At 34.4% G+C, this 23950-nt stretch overlaps 1 protein-coding gene across 5 annotated transcripts in view; it reads right to left on the reverse strand.

The window, feature by feature from the left end:
• Positions 1 to 23950, reverse strand: part of cnksr2b (connector enhancer of kinase suppressor of Ras 2b) — a 102947-nt gene that overhangs the window by 43060 nt on the left and 35937 nt on the right. For 3 of the 5 annotated variants that reach the window (XR_012396804.1, XM_073935397.1, XM_682101.9), the window contains exons 2-4: positions 21392 to 21555; positions 11655 to 11857; positions 4165 to 4252 (exon numbers count right to left, since the gene is read on the reverse strand). Coding sequence is in view for 4 of the 5 variants with exons in the window: in XM_682101.9 (XP_687193.3) it covers positions 4165 to 4252; positions 11655 to 11857; positions 21392 to 21555 (455 nt within the window). In the remaining variant the exon portion in view is untranslated. Of the gene's footprint in view, positions 1 to 4164; positions 4271 to 11654; positions 11858 to 21391; positions 21556 to 23950 lie in introns of all 5 variants that reach the window. The other 2 variants (XM_073935398.1, XM_009295430.5) reach the window with 1 other exon arrangement.

Genomic DNA, 23950 nt, shown 5'->3' on the forward strand with positions numbered 1-23950 from the left:
CTTTAAACATAAAATGCTACTTGAGTATTATTTTCTTTCTTTTTTAAAATAAATAAATAATATTTATCTGTTGTGTTACATAATGCCAGATCCTTATATAATGCATATCAGTTAATGTGCATTCATGCCAAGAAACTTTGATTAATATACATTCAAATCATCAGAAGTATTATATCATATTTAATACATTTGCCAATGCCATATCAACTAAAGTTATCAAATGTTTTTCATGCAGTTATGCGGTACAAACACATTATATCATCTCTGCTCAGTTTTGGGATGCCTTCGATAAGAAGCTGAGGGAGAGGAAGATGTGCTTGCTGACACAGAGTCTTGCACCTATCTGAAATAGCCAAAGGCAGCGTTTTCTGTCTTGAGCAGACAGATGAGGAGGAGATGAGTCATCCTCCCACACCAAAACCTGCTGCAACGCTCCTCTCATCTGCTCATTTCCTCCGCTCTCCATCACGCCGCTTAATGCTAGTCTGATTTACAGCCTGTGGGACTCAACTGGCCACGCTCATGATTAATGCTAAACATACTGGGAATCTCCTTCAACACTCAACCTACACATTTCATTCTGATTGAAAAGAGAGTAAATAAAGATTGAGCTAATACATAAGTGTTTAATTAAGAGCCACACTTCATGACAATCTGACTTTTTGTCATTTTTAAGTTTTATAATCAGGTCCCCGGTGCATCCACCCAACCAAATAACAGGAAGAAAAAAAGCTTTATTTCTCTAAAGCATGTGGAAAAACGTGCCCTTTAGATTTTGCTTCTCTAGTGACGTAGTAAAGTGTTTTATTATGTGTTACCGCCCTTTAATCTGCACATTTCCTCCCACAGCACCACTGCAGCAGAATTCTGGAGATTTACAATATCTGCACCAATATTCATATTAGGTGTTTGTCGAGTGTACAAGTGAGCCCAGGGACAACAAAAATAAGGATCCAAGTGCAATAGTTGTGCAAGCAGGCAGTGGTCAATTCAGGAGAAAACAGGAACATACAGGTAATCCAAGTAGTCATCAAACAGGCACGATACAGAATATAACAATAAACAAGGCTACGGTCAAAAACACGGCAGGCAAAACAAAAAGCAACACAAAAACTACAACAGCGACAGCAAACAATAGCCCCTTTCACACAGTGATACCAGTAAATGTCCAGAAAATCACAGGAACGACTTTACCGGTAAAATAGGGGAAAAAAAGGCTGTTCACACAGACAAAGACATTCTGGAATTTTTGCAGAAATTTCCAGATCATTCACTCATAATTCACACATTCACGAAAATACCGGTAAATTCTGACATCATTAACCAGAAATGAGCTCTAAATGGCTGCGCTTGTTTTTGTACTCATAGAAGGGGTCGGGCTTTTGTTGATGGTTGATAATACATAATATGTTTGTGGGCTGGCGCTCACCAATAGCTTCATGTGAACACATGTCAAGCAACTGAAGCAGAGCTTGAAGGTAAACTGTTAAGGTAGCTATTAAAGGTATAACTATTTAGTTGGCATTAAGAAGGAACAAATAAGCATTATCTGTCTAACATCCAGCAGCTAAATGTGTCTGGAAAAACATTCAAAGACTTTTATTTTCAGAAACAGCTTGGATGTGAAAGCATCTGAATGTTTTGATTAGCTGGAGTAGACGTCTCACATTAGCACATTCTAATTGTGATTGCGCTCTTTCCGGCAATTTTTCTTCTGCGTTCACACAGCGCAGCATTCCGGCAAATTAGCGGTAATGTTACAACTGCTTTTTACAGAAAATTGCCTGAACGAAATTTACCAGTATTTTCAAAAAGGGCCCACACATGATCCTGAATGTGCGAAAGGGGCTATTGACTCAGACATGACGTGGTGTATCAGTGGTGTAAAAGTAGTCCGAATAATCAGCGATAAAAAGTTTCAACTGTGTGTGACAACAGAAGTGATCGGCAACTGGTGTGTGAGAAATGGCATCATGGAATTTGTAGTTCGTGAATGTGATGTGTAGTTCACCAGTGATCTGCCAGGAGTGGATTGCTGGTGATTGTAACAATGTTCTGTTGTGGGATGAACCAATAAAGAAAAAGACTCAATAAACTCAGAGGACTGGAAATGGAAATGTGCTGTAAAACATCTGTAAAGTGTTATATATTTTGGTAAATACATTTTACACCAAACTGCTTCACTAACAACGGTCAGTTTAATATGGTTGATAGATTAATATCAATGTGTCATGCTCTAACTTCATATCAGACTTTTTGTTTTGTTTTTTACAATTCAGAAATGACTGGGATCAGTCTAGAAGTTGTAACTTCTTCATATATGAAATTTCACAGACCCATTCTGGAGACACCAGAGATTTATTTGACATGTTATGAAAATTTGTGTTATACGACCCCTTTATCTTGAACTTAAAGTTTGAATGTGTAAAATACACTTCAGAGTGGAAGATTTGCAAGCTGTGTTATTTTCACACACACACACACACACATTTTACAGAAAGCGTCATTAGGTGTCCTTTTTATTTTTGTATTTCATGTGCTCTGGGACACATTGCTTTTCTCACACCTGGGACAGTGTGTCCTCATCCTCAATGGCCTAAGTCAGAGAAGCTCTATTTCAATCCAGGACAGAAAACTGAGGAGGAGAGAAAGCGTCCGTGGCCTCCTTCTAAAGAACCTTCTGGCCTAGAATCTCTACCCTGCTTTCCAAGCATCCTCAAAAGAGATATAAGTCGTAGAGCCCTCCAATGTGGCATGAGACTGGTGTGGGCGAACACAGAAAATAGACCAGGTTAAAGGAGACTTGGAACTTTGCTTTTTTTATTACAGTGTTATTTATTTATTTATTTACTTCCTTACTTCCTTACTTACTTACGTGTACTTACTTATGTCTACTTATGAACTTTATTTATTTATTTATTTTTTATTTTATTATTTTTTTTATTTATTTAGCCCAAACTTCACTATTTAAAAAATATTCTAAAATGTGCTGGATTTGTTTTATTAGTCCAGTGAATATTAGCCATTCTGAACACGGACTGGGTTTGAAAATAAAATGTAAAAAAATCAAAACTTTTTTGTTGGACAAAGCCAGATTGAGGCTTTCCCCAGGTAAGTTCGAGTTTATATTGAACAAATGTTTGGGCCCAAGAAGGTAGGTTTTGACTGGGTTTCATCACTATGGTACCTACTATGGATGTTACAGTGGGCTATTTCACACTATCGTTGATCTGCAGTTATAATCAAATTATGATCATAGAAAAGTTAGTAATAAACACACAGAAATATTTATGTGCATCTGTAAAGCTTGTGCTAAAGCTCGTCTGAAACTTTCTGACGTACACCATGCCCACCAAAATTGGTACCCCTTTAGCAGTGGAAACACAAGCCTGATAAAGGTGAACCGTACACAACCCGTGTCCTGTTTAAATAATATTTGTATTTTTAAAATTGCAAAGATATTTTCATTATATAATATTATCATATTTTCATTTTTTAAAACCACAAGTAAATCTGATTATGAGCCTGATCAAAAGAGATCTCAAGAAGATGAAACTGTGCGAATGGATCAGGATAGCAGGAGACAGAAGCAAAGGGATCTCAAGTCAGCCACAAAACATGACAGGAGTGGTAACTGTGGGCTCTTCTTGAAAATAAGACAGAGTGAGTCATTTAATTATTTTTTTCAATTCACACATAATAGTGAAGTGAACTGAATAGTGATTGTTCATACGATTTATGTTTGTAGCTACATGTTTTTATTTTTTATTAATGACCTCTAACATTACATGGTACAAATAATTAAAGACCTTTCAGAAATGTGATGCTCTTTTTTGCGCTATCACCATTTAATGATTTGATGTTTTGGGAAATCTGAAATTGTGTGGCGGACGTCAGTCATGGTAACTTTTATTTCCCGGTTTTGCTTCAGGAATAATTCATTTACAAATAAAGCACTGGTTTTGGTCAACCCAAAACATACTCTGCAACCCGGAGGTTGTTCAGCTCGTTTTGTGTATTTAGACACAAGAACAAGAGGGGAAAATCTGCTTTAAAACCAAGTGGAAATGAATGATTGCCAAAATGTTTCTTCTGGGGTAAACTACTCCTGGGTAGGAAAAAAGAGGATAAATGTAATATGTAAAAGTTTTAAAAGGCTAATACCTGCTGAACTATTGTGGTGAGCTCCAGGCACAGCTGAATCACATTATTCCTGGTCATGGAGTAGTCGGCTACGGCAGCAAACGGAGACCTGATGAAGAAGTAACATCTGCCATTAACCATTAGATCACTTCTAAACACAACCGCTTTCTGTGTCTAATTATTCCTCAGTCTCGCTTCACTGTTGACACCAAACTGTGTCTACTTCAAGACATCCCTGATGAAGATAGAGAAGGAGAAGGAGACTCAAGAAACATGTGGAGAGAGAGGCATATAAAGAGTAAGAGAAACAAATAGAGACAGACAGAGCTGAAAGCGAGGATTTCTTGCTCCGATGCACTGATTCACTGAGGCTGGAGCAGCAGCAGGAAGATCTGCTCACGTGCTTCAGCATACACACTGAAAACATGTCCTTCTAGTACCGACAGAGGCTTCATTTAGACTGTGCTGCCTTCTTCTGTTGTAGCAATAAATAAATGTCAGGGTAAATGTCAATTTGCTTGGAGCACATTATTATTACTGCATATATTTTCGCTGAAAACACTAAATATACAGTTGAAGTCAGAATTCTTAGCCCTTCTGGATTACTAGCTCTTTTTATTTTCTCCCAATTTATGTTTAATGGAAAGAACACATTTGTAAACATTGATTCGTTTTCTTGTCGGCTTAGTCCCTTTATTAATCTGGGGTCGCCACAGAATGAACCGCCAACTTATCCAGCGAATTTTTACACAGCGGATGCCCTTCCAGCCGCAATCCATCTCTGGGAAACATTTACACACACACACACACGGAGAACCCGGAGGAAACACACGCGAACGCAGGGAGAACATGCAAACTCCACACAGAAACGCCAACTGACCCAGCCGAGGCTCGAACCTGCAACCCAGCGACCTTCTTGCTGTGAGGTGACAGCACTACCTCCTGCGCCACTGCGTTTTATCTTCTTTTATCTTTTACCAGGATGACAGTAAACAATATTTTACTAGAAATTTTTCAAGACATTAACATTTAGTTTAAAGTGACATTTAAAGCTTAACTAGGTTAATTAGGTAAACTAGGCAGGTTAGGGCAATTAAGCAAATCATTTTAGTACAGTGGCTTGTTCTGTAAAGTTCTGTAAACTTCTTAAAAGTTTTTTTTTAAATAAAAACAGTTTTTACTCTATTTCTATATTAATATTATGATTATTATAATATTAGTCTGATATTATCATTATTATTCATATATTATTATCATTGTATATAATGAATGAAGTCCCTATGACAAAATATGTAAATTGTTCCTGTTTATTATTATTATTGTTGTTGTCATTATTATTGTTATTATTAATATTATTATTATTTATTTTTAATTTTTTTATTAGACTAATATTACTATTTTATATAATTGTTAAAAAAATCATATTATTATTATTAGACTAATATTACTATTTTATATTATTTTTATAATAATAATAATAATAATAATAACAATAATAATTCATATATTATTATCATTGTATATAATGAATGAAGTCCCTATGACAAAATATGTAAATTGTTCCTGTTTATTATTATTATTTTTATTATTATTATTATTATTATTATTATTATTATTATTATTATTATTATTATTATACTGTGATTTTTTTAAGATGTTAGTATTGAGCCTAAAGTTACATTTAAAGGCTTAACTAGGTTGATTAGGTTAACTAGGTAAGTTAGGGTAATTAGACAAGTCATTGTATAAGGATGGTTTGTTCTGTAGATAATTGAGAAAAGAATATTGCTTAAGGGGGCTAATAATTTTGAGCTTAATTGTTTTTATTAAAAACTGCTTATATTCTAGCCTAAACAAAACAAATAAGGCATTCTCCAGAAGAAAATATATAATAGGACATACTGTGAAATTTTCTTGCTCTTTTAAATAATATTTGGAAAATGTTTGAAAAAAAAGAAAGAAAAATTAAAGCAGGGTGAATGATTTTGACTTCAAATGTATATGATATGTATTATGCCAAATATACAGATATATAGGGATGTTTTAAATGAAAGAAATCATACGAGACAAGAAAAAGACACAATAAATTGGGAATAACGAAGAAACATTATCATGGTTTCCACAAAGACATTCAGCATGCAAATACGTTTTAAGCGTACAGTCAGCATCTTAATTTCTGAAAGATCACTGACACTGAGCACAATAATGATGCTAAATAATCAGCTTTCCATCATAGGAATAAATGTTAAAAATGTTAAAATAGTTATTTTATATTTGAATTTATCAATCTCGTATGATTTTTTTGTCTGTGTGTATAAAACAGCATTTTTTTAGTCCATTACACTAAACCCTGCATATTAGGCATAATAAATACCATTTATATTTAGTAATTTCAGAAAAAAAGATATGCAGTAATAATAATATGCTCATAGCAAATTGACATTTACTCTGGCATTTATTAACTGCTGCAAGAAAGCAGCACAGTCTAAAAGAAAAAAAAACTAAAAACTAAAAAAGGTTTTATATTTTATAATATTATATTATTTTAATTTTAATATAATAATATATTATAATTTTGCTCTGTCAGATTTTGATGTTGCAAATTCAACTCTACAGTTTAACAAAGTGACTTTTATTAACAGTTTAGTAGTTTGAAATATTATTAATACATAAGAAATAATATAGAGTGAAACAAGTCTGTAAAATAACAGAAAATACTGGCAGTTTATTACAAGACTTTTATCAGTTGATCAGTTATATCAGTTGAAGTCAGAATTATTAGCCCCCCCCCCCCCCCCCCCTTTGATTTTTTTTTTTTAAATATTGCCCAAATGATGTTTAACAGAGCAAAGAAACTTTCACAGTATGTATGATAATTGTCTTTTTTTCTGGAGAAAGTCATTTGTTTTATTTCGGCTAGAATAAAAGGAGTTTTTAATAAAAATTAAAAAATAAAAACATTTTAAGGTCAAAATTTTTAGCCCCTTTTAAGCTATATATTTTCGATAGTCTCCAGAACCAACCACTGTTATACAATAACTTCCCTAATTATCCTAACCTGCCTAGTTAACCTAATTAACCTAGTTAAGCCTTTAAATGACACTTTAAACTGTATAGAAGTGTCTTAAAATGTCTAGTAAAATATCATTTACTGTTATCATGGCAAAGATAAAATAAAATTCAGTTATTAGAGATGAGTTATTAAAACAATTATGTTTAGAAATGTGTTGCAAAAATCTTCTCTCCGTTAAACAGAAACGGGGAAAAAAATAGGGGGGCTAAAAATTCAGGGGGTGTAATAATTCTGACTTCAACTGTACAACACCAACCCAGACGATATCTCACTTTAAATTATGAAAAATATGAATACACTTCTCCAAGTCTTCTTCTAAGTCACCTTTTCAAACTTTTTATTGTTAAAAATTGTTAGAAGACCAAGGTCTTGAAATGCAATTCAAATGTACAAATAAATGAGAGAAAATAAAATCAAAACAAAAACATGAATCACAGAATATGAAAAACAACTTTTTTTGTGTGTAGTTGTTAATTAGGCAAGTCATTGGATAACTGTGCTTCTGTAGCCAACAGAAAAAATATACAATTCTAAATAATATTGACCTTTTAAATTTTTCAAAGATATCTTATATATGTATCAGAAAAAAATATAATAGGAAAGACTGTGATTAATATGTTAAACATCACTAAGGAAATATTGTTAAAAATAATTAAAATATCACAGGAGGAATCATCTCGTAAAGTAGAAAGTTCCAACCATAAAGCAGAAATCCTACAGAAGAAAGAACAAGGGCATCTTAATGAGAGCACGATATCTGACTCCAGCCTTCTGATCTCACACTTAATAATAATACTGTAACAAATGAAAGGCTCCTGCTGTCATTCTGTCTAGGGAGAATAAATGAGGGAGACCCGGAGGCCTGGAATAATCTAGAGAGACGCAGCAGCGGTAGATTAATTGTGCTCTGGAATTATGAGTGTGTGTGTGTAGTAGTTAAACTCGCTGCAATAACAAGGAGGAGGAGTGACCCAAACCACTGATTCAACTGCAGGAGAAACATTCCTACACCTGTACATTTAGGTGTTTTGGGCTTTTGGGGTTTTCGTATGAAACATTTAAAATAAAGAGAACAAACAGAACACAATTTGGAGTTTCTTTTGTTGCACATTATTAATTTTGTCTGTAGGGTTTAATTACTACATGTTTTCTCAAAATGAGTTTCTTTTTCTCCTGTGAAAAAGTCGCTATAAATCTCCATTTACAGTATGATATAAGTCATAAATCTCCACTTCTGCAGCACTTCCAGACATGCAAACTGAACAGTTTTATTTATATCTACATTTGGAAGGTTTTATTAAAGAGGGAGATGTTCATACATCATTCGTTTGATAATACACAACATTAAAAAATAGCATTAATCAATTCTGGCTGTATATTATGAATTATTAAGTAATTCAGAAAAATCCCTAAATCCCATCTGTAAAAACTTTCAACTGTATTGTGTCAAAAAAATGAAACCTACTAAAATGTATGCAAATTAATGCATATTTAATTAAATCATTTGCATTTTTGAAAATTTTGATGCAATTTTTCAGATTAAAATACAGCTGAAATCAGAATTATTAAATCCACTTTGATTTTTTTTCCAAAATGATGTTTAACAAAGCAAGGACATTTTCACAGTATGTCTGATAATATTTTTTCTTCTGGAAAAAGTCTTATTTGTTTTATTTTGGCTAGAATAAAAGCAGTTTTTTAATTTCTTTTAAACCATTTTAAGTTCAATGTTATTAGCCCCTTTAAGCTATATTTTTTGATAGTCTACACAACAAAGCATAGTAATACAATAACTTGCCTACCTAACCTGCCTAGTTAACCTAATTAACCTAGTCAAGCCTTTAAACGTCACTTTAAGCTGTATAGAAGTGTCTTGAAAAATATTTAGTCAAATATTATTTACTGTCATCATGGTAAAGATAAAATAAATCAGTTATTAGAGGTGAGTTATTTAAACTATTATGTTTAGAAGTGTGTTGAAAAAATCTTCTCTCCGAGAGATAAACGCACGCACACATGAAGCAGAAGAGACTTACGTAAGCTCTTTACTCATCTTTTGTTTGTCAGCTGATTGCTCATGGGTGTTACATAAGGAAATCAGCGTGATCGTGTCATCTGTGGCCTCTTGCATGACCTCACTGATGAGTTACAAACAATGAAGGCTTTTAGCCGAGACCAGAGTCATGTGACCGTACGCATGCTTAGAAGAAGAAGCCGGATTACTGAGAGTGCTTTGATTGAACTGGTAAATCAACACAGCGCCCCTTAAAAAAACACTTGGACACTTTAAATGTATGGATTTAATGTGTTTGACTAGTTATCAAATCATGTGGCATCTGCCAGCAAATTATGCCATGTGACTTTGCTTTTTTTGAACCCTTAATTACTTTAAAGTGGAGGTGTGGAGATCTCACGTGTGTTGTAGAACAGGTGGAGTTCCTCATTTCTCATGAAGTCTCTAAATACTTTGGTCCTAATTTGAATCAACGTTTATGAAAAAAAAAAATTTTCATGCTTCACTTGCATACAAGGCCACAAAGCCATGTTTAATCTTACACAGGCATATTTGTATGGAGGACAAAACCTGCACAAACAATAAATAAATAAATAAATAAATACGCAAATATATAAATAAATGTTAATAAAAACTCCAAATATATGCATGAATAAAAAAATTATAGTGTGGGCAGGTAAATAATTAAATAAATTACACTGAAAGTTTATTTTTGCCGCCTTTCAAGCGTGCATTCATTCTTGACCATAGTTCCATATCAACATGCAAATGAGAGGGTGTCTATCAATCATCAGAAACCAGTCAAAAAAAAATCGAATGCAAATTTTTTTTTATGATTAACCAATGATGGCATAAAGATCGCCTTCTGATGATTGACAGACAGCCTTTTTAAGCCTTTTTAAATAAGCATTTTTCCCCCCCATACGTCCCCATACGTCCTTTCCCTACATTTCATCCTTTATACAGTATGTATTGTTAAAACTATTATGCTTAGAAAAGTGTTGAAAAAATCTCTTCGTTAAACAGAAATAGGGGAAAAAAATAAACAGAAACCTGAATTAGTAAACCGCTTGTTTGTTTTTTCTCCAATTTCTGTTTAACGGAAAGAAGATTTTTTTCAACACATTTCTAAACATAATAGTTTTAATAACTTATTTCTAAAAACTGATCTATTTTATCTTTGCCATGTCGACCGTAAATAATATTTGCCTAGATATTTTTCAAGACACCTCCATACAGCTTAAAGTGACGTTTAAAGGCTTATTTAGGTTAATTAGGTTAACTAGGCAGGTTATGGTAATTAGTTAAGTTGTTGTTTAACGATGGTTTGTTCTGTAGATTATCGAGAAAAAATATGGCTTATAGGGGCTAATAATATTGTCCCTAAAATAATGTTAAAAACATTAAAAACTGCTTTTATTCTAGCCTAAATAAAACAAATAGGACTTTGAAAAAAATATTATCAGACATATAGTGAAAGTTTCCTTGCTCTGTTAAACATAATTCTGAAAATCTTTTAAAAAGAAGAAAAAAATTCAAAGGGGGTTAATAATTCTGACCTCAACTGTAAATACACACACACACACACACACACACACACACACACACACACACATTTGTGGGAATAGCCGAAAATCTGTCAAAATTATCGATTTTATGCCAAAAATCATTTGAACATATATTTCTGTAAACATCATGCTCTGTCAATTTCCTATCATAAATATGTCAAAAATATGTCATAAATATGTCAAAGTCCAAAACATTTATTAGTAAATATGCATTGCTATAAACTTAATTTGGACAACTTTAAAGGTCATATTCCTGTATTTAGATTTGTATATATATATTCTAAACTATTGTTTAGAAATGTGCACAAAAAAAAATTCTCCCCTGGGAAAAAAAGAACGGGGGGGGGGGGGGGGGGTGGGGGTAATAATTCTGACTTCAACTTTATGTAAAACACAAAACCCATTCATGTATCATTAACAATTTTTCCATAAGAAAGTAGTACAGTAAATTAATTTTACCGGAGGAAGTTGTTAATTAGATACAATATGGTTTTGGTTTAAAAAAATATTGATCGATTTAAAGTTTTATTAAAATAATATGTAGATGTTGATTTATGAGAGTTCATTTGAGCAGAGTTCCCTTGCAGAACTTTTTACTCCCATCTGCACTGTAACAGGAATCCAGTCACACAATAATTTGTCATGTATAGTAAATTGGTTAAGTACATTTGTTTTAGTATTTTAATATAAACTTGTGCTATTTTAGTTTGCTGCCACTGCAACATTTCTATATGTGACCTAACTTTATGTTTCATTTTCAACTACTGAACACAGTGGTGTATATTCTTAGGGCTGTTATATTTGTGGCTGTTTGTGGCTGTTTAAGTGTGTATTTGTGTCTCTTTGCAAGACTAACCTATCCAGCCATGCCAGCAGGCTCTTGGCGGCAGCGATGAGGTCCACGACAGAAGTCAGGAAGTCATTAGGAAGTTTTCGGGTGGCTCTGCCATCATAGTGTCCACCCCTCCGCCGGCCTGTTATGAAGTTCTGTAGGTTCTTGGCTGAGGCGTTCAGCTTATGGGTCAAAGTCTTCAGGTTTTCCGTCTCTAATCCATAGTTCTGAAGAAGAGAGGCACATTTTGAACAATACAGTCTTCAAGAAAGAACACTGTGTAAGCACAGCTAAAGTATGACAAAAAGTGTGCACATCCTATAATCAATCTTTTTAATCAACTGCATCTTTTCAGAATTTTTTCACTTCAGCTCAAGCTTTTTCAGCGAGGTGGCACAGTACTGCTTATATTTTTGGCTCTTGTTTGACAAATCGTTTGAGATGTTCCCTTTTTTCTAAGTCGTTTTGGATAAAAGCATTTGCTGAACAATTAAATATAGATGTGAATGTAAATGAAACGGAGAGAGAGACAAAAAGGGATTGGGAATGCGAGCTATGAAGTGAAGGTAAAGCGAAGGTCAGAGGCTTTCTGTGACACAGAATGAGTTCAGCAAAAAAAAAAAAAAAAGTCCTCTGAGTGGTTTTAAATAATGGAGGAAAGAAAATGGAGGAGGAGAAAAGGGTCACACAGAGGCATACAACCCACGGCACGTTAACACATTGTTATAGTAAGTGAGACTTAATACTGCATATAAGTTTGCTATAAAAAATAAAAAAAAATAAATAAATATATATATATATATATATATATATATATATATATATATATATATATATATATATATATATATATATATATCCATATACTGTGCAAACATACAGATAAAGTATAATTCAAATCATTTAATGTATTTATATATTTTAATTATCTTGAAAGCATTTATGTTGACTAAGGCTATATTTATTTACATTTTTAAAACCTACTTATTTTAACAGATTTAAAATGTAATTTGTTTTGTTTAGCTTGAAGTCAAACTATATTTATATGTCTATATTTTCTATGTCTATTTCTGTAATGTGTGGGGCCACGCGTTGGTGCAGTCGCTGGTTTGAGCCTCGGCTGGGTCAGTTGGCATTTCTGTGTGGAGTTTGCATGTTCTCTCAGCGTTTGCATGGGTTTTCTCCGGGTGCTCCGGTTTCCCCCACAGTCCAAAGACATGCAGTACAGGTGAATTGGGTAGGCTAAATTGTCAGTAGTGTATGTGTGTGAATGAGTGTGTATGGATGTTTCCCAGAGATGGGTTGCAACTGGAAGGGCATCCGTGGCGTAAAAAAAAAAAATGTGCTGGATAAGTTGGCGGTTCATTCCACTGTGGCGACCCCGGATTAATAAAGGGACAAAGCCGAAAAGAAAATGAATGAATTTCTGCAATGTGAAGTGGACGCTGACAAGGGAGGTGCGGATCCAAATGCAGGTTTATTGAGAATGGTCAGACAAGCAACGGTCACAATCAGGAGCAAACAGATGTATGCAGACAATCCAGAGTCGTAGTCAAATATACAGGTGAGTGGTCAGTACAGGCAGGAAGCAGACAACATAAACAAACAAAGTGAGGGTCAAAAAATACAGCAAAGCAAGGCAAACACGTCATAATGTTCACAAACAGTATAGCAAGACTCAGCTGTGTGTGTGTTTGTGTGATGTACTTAAAGTCCTTGTAATCAGTCTTTGACAATCCTCCAACTGTGTGTTTGCAATCAGTCAGGATCAGGAACTGGTGTGAGTGTGTGGTGCATGACTGGAACTTGTAGTTCATGTACCGGTGGATTTCTAGTCCTTATAGCAATCCACATGTATACCAGCAATCTGCAAGCTTAGATTGCTGGTAATTGTGACAGTTTAATTTTATTTTAATTTATTTGTTATATTTTTGTGAATTATTTTTATTTGTTTTTATTTTAGTTGTAGTTATTTTATATAGAATTTAAATTTAATTTAAACTAAATAAAAATGTAAAGAAATTAAAGTTTTGCATAGGCATTACATTTTTTTTCAGTTCATGATATTTTTTTAGTTTTAGCAAAATAACACTACTAATCACCTAACATTTCAAACATATTATCTACACAATATTGAAACTAAAACTTACAACTAAAGAGATATTACATTTACTTTTGCAATCTTTCCCATTTCACTTGCTCCTCATTGAATATAAAAATAGCATTAGTGAGTGAGGATAACTACACTCTGCATTATACACAGACCACAGATACTTTTGGCCTGAAAGGTTTCGGGGGCTCCCTGAACCAAACCCTGTGTGAGAATCACAGTCAGATCTCTCTCACGGTCACATGACCCTAGAATGACTTGCTTCACACAAATGCCAGTGGGACTCAGTGGTGCAACAAACCCAGAACGAAGGACAGATGAGTAATCATATTTAATGCAGAAGGCCTCTGCTCTGGACAAACCCAAAGAGGCGTTACATAAGAGGTTTTCAGGCACTAGCTGGTCTTAAAGGAGACACATCCCAAAAACATGACAGGAAAATTTTCTTTTGCATATAAGTACAATGATTGGATCCCCAATGCATCTACCAATTCAGAAAACATGTAAAACAGACAACCAGTAACTTTGTTTTGGTAAACCTTTCTCTGTTGGCATGAGGGAAACATGACGTTCAGATTTCACTCCTGTGGACTGTGGGAGGAAACTGGGGAACCTGGGGGAAACCCACGCAAGCCTAAGGAGAGCCTGTAAACTCTGCACAGAAACTTTGACTGGCCTGTTAAGATCTTGAACCAGAAACGTTCGTGCTGTGAGGCAACACTGCTAACCACTGGGCCACCGTGCCTTCCTATCAAGGAAAAAGGGAGGAGTAGTATGGGTGGAAGGGGGGATTCTTTAAAGGGTCACGAAACACCAAAACACATTTTTTGAGCTGTTGACAGTCATATATGTGTCCCACACTGCTAAAAACACTATTAAGACACCTATATTTCACTAAAAAGTGTAAATTGGTTGTTTTTGCGTTATTTCAAGCAAATTCGTACTTCCTGTTTGAAACGAATTTTTGAAGCTGCGTCACGGTCATGACATAATAGCCTGTATTCCAGCCTGCAGACTGGGCGTCTGTGCCCAAGTCTTATTACGTCTTACAGTGTGTTGCATTAATGCATGAGTAAGGCTTGGTTCAAACCAATCAGCGCGCTCTACTGTGCAACTTCAATAATATTCATTACTGTGTTTACACGACATAGACGCCACGTTGTGTTGGCAAAACAAGCGTGAAGTGTTGCTTTTATAGTTTGCTGCCGTTAAGTTTCGTTTTCTTTTTCTCTCTGTGAGAGCTCAGTCTCACGTGTGGATTAACAGTGTACGCGACGCTCGACAACAATAACTTACGTGTCTAAGGAGGATTATTGTTTACTTGAGAGCTGTTCTCATCTGCAAACGCTGAAATCTGGAATCGCTTGTAGTATTCTCTTCATAAAGACGCGGTTCTAGTTGCTGGTGATTGTCCTGTCTCTATAGCTTTGGTAAGTGAGCGACCAGTGCTCTTTGTTTATTCAGTTTGTTCGTATCGAACTAAGTTAACTATTGCACCGTAACATGTTAGGACCACAACCAAACTTTAACCTCGTGTAGGGTTTTTAACCGCATTTAGTGACCAGAATAACACACGCGGCTTTCTGACACTACCTGCCGTGTGCATCTAAGTTTCCGGAAAATGCGGAGGTTTTTTTTCTCTCATTCGCCGTGCGATATTAAACATTGCATGAAAAATACACGCTTAGAGCAGATCCTCGAATCAAATATCTCGTTTGTCGCGAGGGACATGAATGAATTCCCTGAATGAAAGAGCCAAACTGCAGTTAAAGTCCACCATTTAATAATTTGGCAAATAATTCCACTACAGATGTCCATGTAGGTTAAACACCATCTCTTTCTCCTGTGTGTGAGTATTTTGACTGAAACTCGCGCGTGCCCAAATAGACACTCCCACACCCTCCCACTTTAGTTCCTCCGACACTCCCCCCTAAACAGAGCTGGACACGCCCACTTTTCTGACTTTTTCCAAAGTAGAGGTGTGAAAACACCCTGCTGAAACGAGGGGGTTTCATGGCCCTTTAAGAAAAAGATAACTCAGGTGAGACATCTGGTTATTTATGGTGGGTTAGGAATAGTCTGATTGGTGAATCATGCATTAGCTAATGCGGGACCAGCTGTGATCAATCAAAAGCATGCGATCCTCTCGAAATTAGTTTTTAAATAATCTTCACTTAATCTGCATGTGGGCGAAGCAGTGGCACAGTGGGTAGCAGGTTCGCCTCACAGCAAGAAGGTTGCTGGTTCGAGCCTTGGCTGGGTCAGTTGGCGTTTCCGTGTGGAGTTTGCAGGTTCTCCCCGTGTTTGCATGGGTTTCCTCTGAGTGCTTCGGTTCCCCCCACAAGTCCAAAGACATGCTGTACAGGTGAATTGGGTAGGCTAAATTGTTTGTAAAGTATGTGTGAATGAGTGTGTATGGATGCTTCCCAGTGATGGGTTGCAGATGGAAGGGCATCCCATGCGTAAAACATGTGCTGGATAAGTTGGCAGTTCCGCTGTGGCGACCCAGGATTAATAAAGGGACTAAGCCGAAAAGAAAATGAATAAATAATCTGCATGTTTCCAGCCCCAGAACCACTGCAGCAGTTGCCATTTCTTTTTACTTGCTATTACAGCTGAAGATTTACAATATTTGCAGCACAAATAAACATAAATGTTTTGTTGTTGGATAAACTACCGAACAAAAAAGTCTCTATCAGACAACTGAGGACATTGGGGTTGAGTTTAATTTTTAAAGCAAATGTGCTGTAATACGTCTGTAAAGTGTTGTATATTTTGTCAAAATATATATACCAAATTGCTTCACTAAAGCAGGTCAAAGCTATTTCTGAAGGATGGGTCAACATCATCTCTTCATGTTCTAACTTCACATCCAAAACAAGTATGTCACTTCACATTTTGAAAATATTTCCGAATTTTATTTCTGAATCTGCTTGCTGTACAGCTTACGTGGTTATACCATTGACTCTGAATGTATTGACAGAGGCCAATGCTATGACATTACTTTATCCCAAAAATTCATTACTGTACATTTTTATACTCTTTTATAATCAGGTTGCACACATTTTGTGATTAGTCTAGATTAGGCATGCTCATGGTGCTATGGCAATGTTTATTTGTACTTTAGAACAGAGCAGTAACATGTTAATAGATGAGTTGAATCAATTTTCCTCAAAACCAAACATCACAAATTCAGAAATGCTTGCGTTCAGTCAGAAGTTGTAACATCTCCATCAACATGTAAAGTTTTAACCCACTGCTGGTCATTTCTGATATGTTGACTGTATGAGATTTACTTGTTTCTGCAGAGTCAGAATCCGCTTGTTAAGTCAAGACATATGAAATACTGTTTCCAGGTCCAAGCCACTACACATTTGAATTGAGAACATTTTCATTTATTACCACTTTTTAGTCATATTAGTGTGATTCGCTTTGTAAAAATGTATTATTACTATTTGTTAAGTCTCCCAATACAGTAAGATATAGAGCTTAGACCCGGAATCCATCACACTTAACAAGAGGATAGTGATCACTGCAAAAAATGATTTTCTTGCTGAGATTTTTTGTCTTGTTTCTAGTCCAAATATCTAAAAATTCTTAAATCAAGAAGAATTTTTTAGACAAGCAAATCATATTGTCTTTTTTAAGAAATAATATGTCAAAATTAAGTGAGTTTTCTCTTAAAGCAAGCAAAATGATCTGCCAATGGGGTAAGAAAAATAATCTTATGGCAAAAGGGAAAACAACATTACTTTTTCTTACCCCATTGGCAGATTATTTTGCTTGTTTTAAAGAAAAACTCACTTAATATTGGCATATTATTTCTGAAAACAAGACAATATGTTTTGCTTGCCTAGAAAATGCTTCTTGGTATAAGATTTTTTTAGATATTTGGACTAGAAGGTAAGAAAACTATTTTTGCAGTGTGCTAAGACTACACCCAGCAGTAGCTCATTTGCATTTAAAGAGATACACACAAAAAGCAAATGTTTTTGCTCATGCCTAAATAAATGCAAAATTGACAAACTGTAATGAATTATCTGTGGGGTATTTTGAGCTGAAACTTCACAGACACATTCTGGGCAAAGTATAGGTTTAATTAATACATTTTTTTTTTAGATTTTACGATATGCCCCCTTTAAGCACATGGTAAATCAAATGGTCATATAAAAAAAGAGGAACACGGCGGGCCAGTTTGCAAACACACTCCTATTCACCCTCCTTCTTCTGCCCTCTTCCTTCATCCGCTCAGGACTACTGAGTTCCTTCTCTCCCTCTGAGCCTTTTTTCTGTGCTGTTTTAATTTGTTCTCCTTCTCTCACCCGACTGCTGCCAGTTTTCAACCCACTCTGCCTACACAGTCTTTCAGTCGCTCCTCCTCCTGCATCAGCGTCCTTATTTCTCTTTGACAGCCTGCAAATCGTGTGCAAAATGACAGTGGGAAATGAAGGGATAATCCGCAGGATTTTGGAGGATTTTAAGTGTTTGTTTTGGCTATTATTAATTGCACAGGATGCAATTACTATAAACATACAGGCAGCATGGGAAAAACAGGGTCAGGTGCTTCAGGAAGATCATACTGTTTATGGCTTTATGGCCGATTTAACTTGAATTTAATGGCTAAAACCTACAGTAGGAGTTTTATACATTTAAAGTATTCAGATTATGAGAAAAAATATATATTTTCTAAACATTTTCTGTTCTAATTAGCACATATTTATACATTTTTCATGAAAATTTATTCAACAGATTGTTTCTTGACTTGTAATTGAAGTCAGAATTATCAGCCCCCTTGTACATTTCTACACATAATAGTTTTAATTGCTCATCTCTAGATATATTTTATCTTTGACATGATTACAGTAAATAATATTTGACTAGATATTTTTCTAGACACTTCTTTGCAGCTTAAAGTAACGTTTAAAGGCTTAACTGGATTAATTATTTTAACTAGGAAGGTTATGGTAATTAGGCAAGTTATTGTGTAATGATTATTTGTTTTGTAGACTTTAAAAAATATATAGCTTAAAGGGGCTAATAATATTGACCTTAAAATAAAAACATTAAAAACTGCTTTTATTCTAGCCAAAATAAAACAAATAAGACTTTCTCCAGAAGACAAAATATTATCAGACATACTGTGAAAATTTGCGTGCTCTGTTAAACATCATTTGGTAAATATTTAAAAAAGAAAAAAAATCTAAGGGGGGCTAATAATTCTGACTTCAACTGTATGTATAGTTATTTGTTGATCTGAAGAAAGTTTATCTTGTACAGCTATTTTTATTCTTTTTAACATATATTTACCTATTTAGATTTTTTATATTTACATAACCTGAAAAAACTTAACTGCTTCATCTGACCATAGTACACGTTTCCACTGTGTGATAGGCCATCCTAGATGCCACCGAGCCCAGAGAAGTCGACGACACTTCTGAACACTGTTAACATACGGCTTCCTTTTGACATAGTACAGTTTTAGCTGGCATTTGTGGATGTAACTACACGGTAAAACGCAAAAAGTTGAGTTAACTATAACTGTTTGAGCAAATCAATTGCAACAAACCATTTACCGTAAGTTCAAAAACTAACCCTAATGAGTCCTGTGAACTTAATCCATTTCAGTAAATGAAGCAATTTGAGCACAGTAAAACCCAATAAATAAAGAGAACTCAAACCAACTGAGTACTGTAAAAACCAATAAGTTAAGGCAACCCAAACCATTTGAGGAAACAGACTGCATCAAAACATTTGAGTTAAAAAACTAATCTATATGAGTAATGTGAACTTACTCTGTTTAAGTTGAAGTAATAAGGTATTTAATTAACTAATTACCTGCAACACTGAGTTCAAAACACATTTCAAATGAGTAGAATTAACTTTAAGTAAATTTTGAGTTAACTACACTCAATTCAGTTGATAAAGTGGACTGTTGGGTTTTACAGTGTATGTATTATGGTACTTGACAAATTTTTGCCAAAGTAGTCCTGAGGCCATGTGGCGATTTCACTTCTAGATGGATGACGATTCTTGATGCAGGGGTAAGCTCGTCCTTTATGCACTGAAAATTCTCCAGAATTATTGAATCTTTTAATGATGTTATGCACTGCTGACGGTAAAATATCCAAATGTCTTTCTATGAGGAACATTGTTTTTAAACATTTCAATAATTTCCTCACGTGTTTGTTGGCCAACTAGCGACCCTCATCCCATCTTTATTCCTAAAGGACTAGACCTTTCTTTGGATGCTACGCTTCCATCAAATCATAATTACAATCACCAGTTGGCATCACCTGTTGCAAATCACATCATTATTTAACCAGTTTACTTGATTACTAGCCTGAAATTCCTCCTGTCCCAACTTTTTTTGGAATGTGTTACAGGTCTGAATGACAGAAGAGGATGTATATTTACAAATAAAATTAAGTTTACCAGACAATACATGAAATATGTTGTGATCATATTGTTTGCAAAAAAATACAAATCAAAGCAAATTTGGAAATCACATTATTATTATCATTCATTCATTTTCTTGTCGCCTTAGTCCCTTTATTAGTAGGGGGTTGCCACAGCAGAACGAACCGCCAAATTATCCAGCATATGTTTTTCGCAGTGGATGCCCTTCCAGCTGCAACCCATCTCTGAGAAAATTATTATTATTATTATTATTATTATTATTATTATTATTATTATTATTATTATTATGCTTTAGTTATTTCTGTTAAGTTAAACTAGGCCTGAATGAAATGAAAAAACAAATATAATCACAATAAAAGTCATATCATACCCTGATAATATATATCAAAATACAGTACCATTTCTGTAAAAGCAAAAATTAAATGAATTAATAATTTAAAAAATGTATTTAAATATATTGATCACAAGTAACAGATTATTTCTTTTTCCAATTTAAAGTATATACTCATAAATGTATCATATTTTTCACTTTGATAACAACTTCAGGGCAAACTGTTGGTCAAAATAATTTAGAAATACAAAATGAATATTGATCAATTAATTTTCAAAAACTAATGATTACATGTCCAACATAAACTTTGTCATAATCTTGATATTCATGTTTCGGATTGCACCCTCTAAAGGCATTTAATAATGCGCTCATATAAATCAAGAAACAGTATTAGCATAAACAATTTATTTTAAGACTTTACAAAATAGAGCATAATATGAACCAATAGACTTTTATTTATTCTATACAATATATCGTCATATTGCACAACCCTAATTTAACTATATAAATATATGAAATGTTGTAATATTATTTGTCACATGTAACTTTATTTATTTTTCCAACATAAAAGGATTTCAATACTTAAATAAATATTTATGTTTTACACATATAGACACATGACTGTAACAAGAGACAACTCAATCATAACTTAATGTTAAAACAGCAATCATAATATTATTTATTAATATGTGGCTCTTTTTGCATTCTTGGAAGCTATAGACATTAAAAATGTAAAACATGTAATACGTTCTGACCATTGTTTTTGTTTACATCCCTATATATTCAGGAAGCTTCAATCTGTATAACCTTGAAGAAAACATTTTAATTATTGTACCAAACAGAAAAAAAATTCCCCAAAGTAGATTCAGTTTGTCTTTGGTATGTGTTTGTGTAGGAGCTCACCAGCGCACACAACAGGTCCACGGCCTCCAGAATGAGCTCCTGGTGGCCGATTCGAGAAACGCCCAGGTCCTCCAGCTCCTGATGCGTGATTCTCAACAGCTGCTCACCGCCAACCTTCTCCTGCTCAAAGTTCTTAATGTACTGCTGCAGACAGTCATCTAAGCCTTAAAGAAAGACAGACACAGACAAATGAAGACATCCATCAGGTTAGAATATGATAAAATCTGACCAAAACTCACTGATTTCACTCATTGGCCACTTTATTAGGAACAGCTGTTTAACTGCTAATCATGAAAATGCATATAGGTGTATAGGTATAAATGCATATAGGCGTGTAAATTCGGTCAAGATGATCTTCTGAATTTCAGACTGAGCCTCTGAATGGATAAGACTGTGCACATGTTGTTGTTGTAAGACAAGCTTGTCCATGTATTTCAGAAACTGCTGATCTACTTGTATTTTCATGCAGAGTTTAATAAGTACGGCCTAAAGAAGAGAAAATATCAAGTGAGTGGCAGTGAGTGAAAAATCCTTTGTTGATGGCAGAGTAGGACTGTGCAATATGATGATATACAGTGCTAAACATATATAAGTACACCCCTCACAAATCTGTTTTAGGAATTAATATTTTCTATTGGATGCTATACAATAATATATTTGTGCATAATATACATTAGTTGAGTCAGTATTGGAGCTAATCTGACAAAATAACTATAACAATAACACTGAGTCCCCCCAAATTTATGTTACGGAAAAATATTTAAAAGAAACTTAAAAAGAGAAGCATATATATATATATATATATATATATATATATATATATATATATATATATATATATATATATATATATATATATATATATATATATAATAGTTAGTTTTAGAATAGTGTTTCATATTTCATCAATATTTATTTAATATTAAAACATTCTTAATCAAACTAGCCTTTAAATGATAAATAAAGTGACAAAAATGACATATTATTGCGTACATATTTGAGCATTTTTAATTTAAAATGCCAAAACAAAATAGTCCTCTCTATGTGGTCAGTAACTTATTTAATTTCTAAACAATATATTACATTGTGATATATATTGTTATCAGTATATAAAATGACATATCTTGATATCACACTTTTGTTATATCACCCAGGCCAATGCCAGAGGAGAATGGATAACTTCTACACATCATTACCCATTAGCACACATTGGTCCAGTTGGTCCATCAAACAAAAACCTTTTCAACTAATCTCAATGGATACTTCCAGCAGAATAACACTCCATGTGCCAAATCTAAAACCACCTCAAACTGGTTTCTTGAAGATGAGAATGAGATAACAATATTCAAATGGCTCCACTGATCTGAACCTTTTGGTATGTGCTGGAATGAGAGATTTACATCATGGATGAGCAGCAAACAAATCTGCAGCAACCGTGCAATGCTTTCATAACAATACAGACCAAAATCTCTAAGGGAAAGTTTCCAGCACCCAGTTGAATCTATAATATGGAGAATAAAGGCAAAAATTAGGTTCAATCTGATTTTACCAGGGTGTACCTAATAAAGTGGCCTTATTGTATGTAGAGCTGAGTGTGGGAGCCAGTGTGTCAAAACAGTGTGCACAGCAGGCATAAATATGCTCTCTAGGACAGTAGTGAGGGATTGTCCAAGTTTTGGCACACAGCTGTTTAAACAAACCTCATTTTGGGGACTGACACAGACTTCGACAAGCAACTCTGAAGCGCTGTGCTGCCATGAACAAGCGTCAGTGGACTTCAAGCACTATTGTCACTAATAAGGGAAGACCTGCTTGGCGAGAGCTAGTGGTTGTCTGGGAAACACGTGCCCCCTACCCTTCATCTAGAGGCTACTGATTCTTCGCAACTGTTTTCTTCTCCCACACATTCACACAAAGCAAAACATTATATATTTAGCAAAAAGGCACACATTGTTTCTTTCAAACATTCTAATTAACAAAAGGAATTATGCTGCGTTAAGATCATTTAAAATGAAACATGTCTCAGTTTTTACTTAAAGGGATAGATCACCCAAAATTAAAATTCTGCCATCATTTATTCACCCTTGACTTGTTCAAAACCACTTTGAGATTTATTTTTTCTGTTGAACACAAAAGAAGATATTTTGAAGAATGTTAAAAAAACCTGTAACCACTGACTTACACATTAGGGAAAAAAATAAGTCAAAGGTTTCTGGCTTCCCACATTCTTAAATACATCTTCTTTTGGTTTCATTCAAGGTACTTCAGCTCAGTCTCTATTTTAGAGGTTGCCACAGCGGAATGAACCACCAATTATTCAACAACCGAATTTGCTCTTCAGTGTTTGAACTTTCATCAGTGAAATTAAAACTACGCTGAACTCAACTAAACTGATTGTCAACTCTGAAATCTGGATTTTACTAGAACTTCTATGTTAAGCGGCTTTAACAATCTACATTGTAAAAGCGCTTTAGAAATAAACATGAATGAAATTAAATGTTTTACTAAGTGGATGCCCTTCCAGCCGCAAACCAGTACAGGGAAACACCCATACACACT

Source organism: Danio rerio, chromosome 21, assembly GCF_049306965.1.
Source record: "Danio rerio strain Tuebingen ecotype United States chromosome 21, GRCz12tu, whole genome shotgun sequence".
Taxonomy (NCBI): domain Eukaryota; kingdom Metazoa; phylum Chordata; class Actinopteri; order Cypriniformes; family Danionidae; genus Danio; species Danio rerio.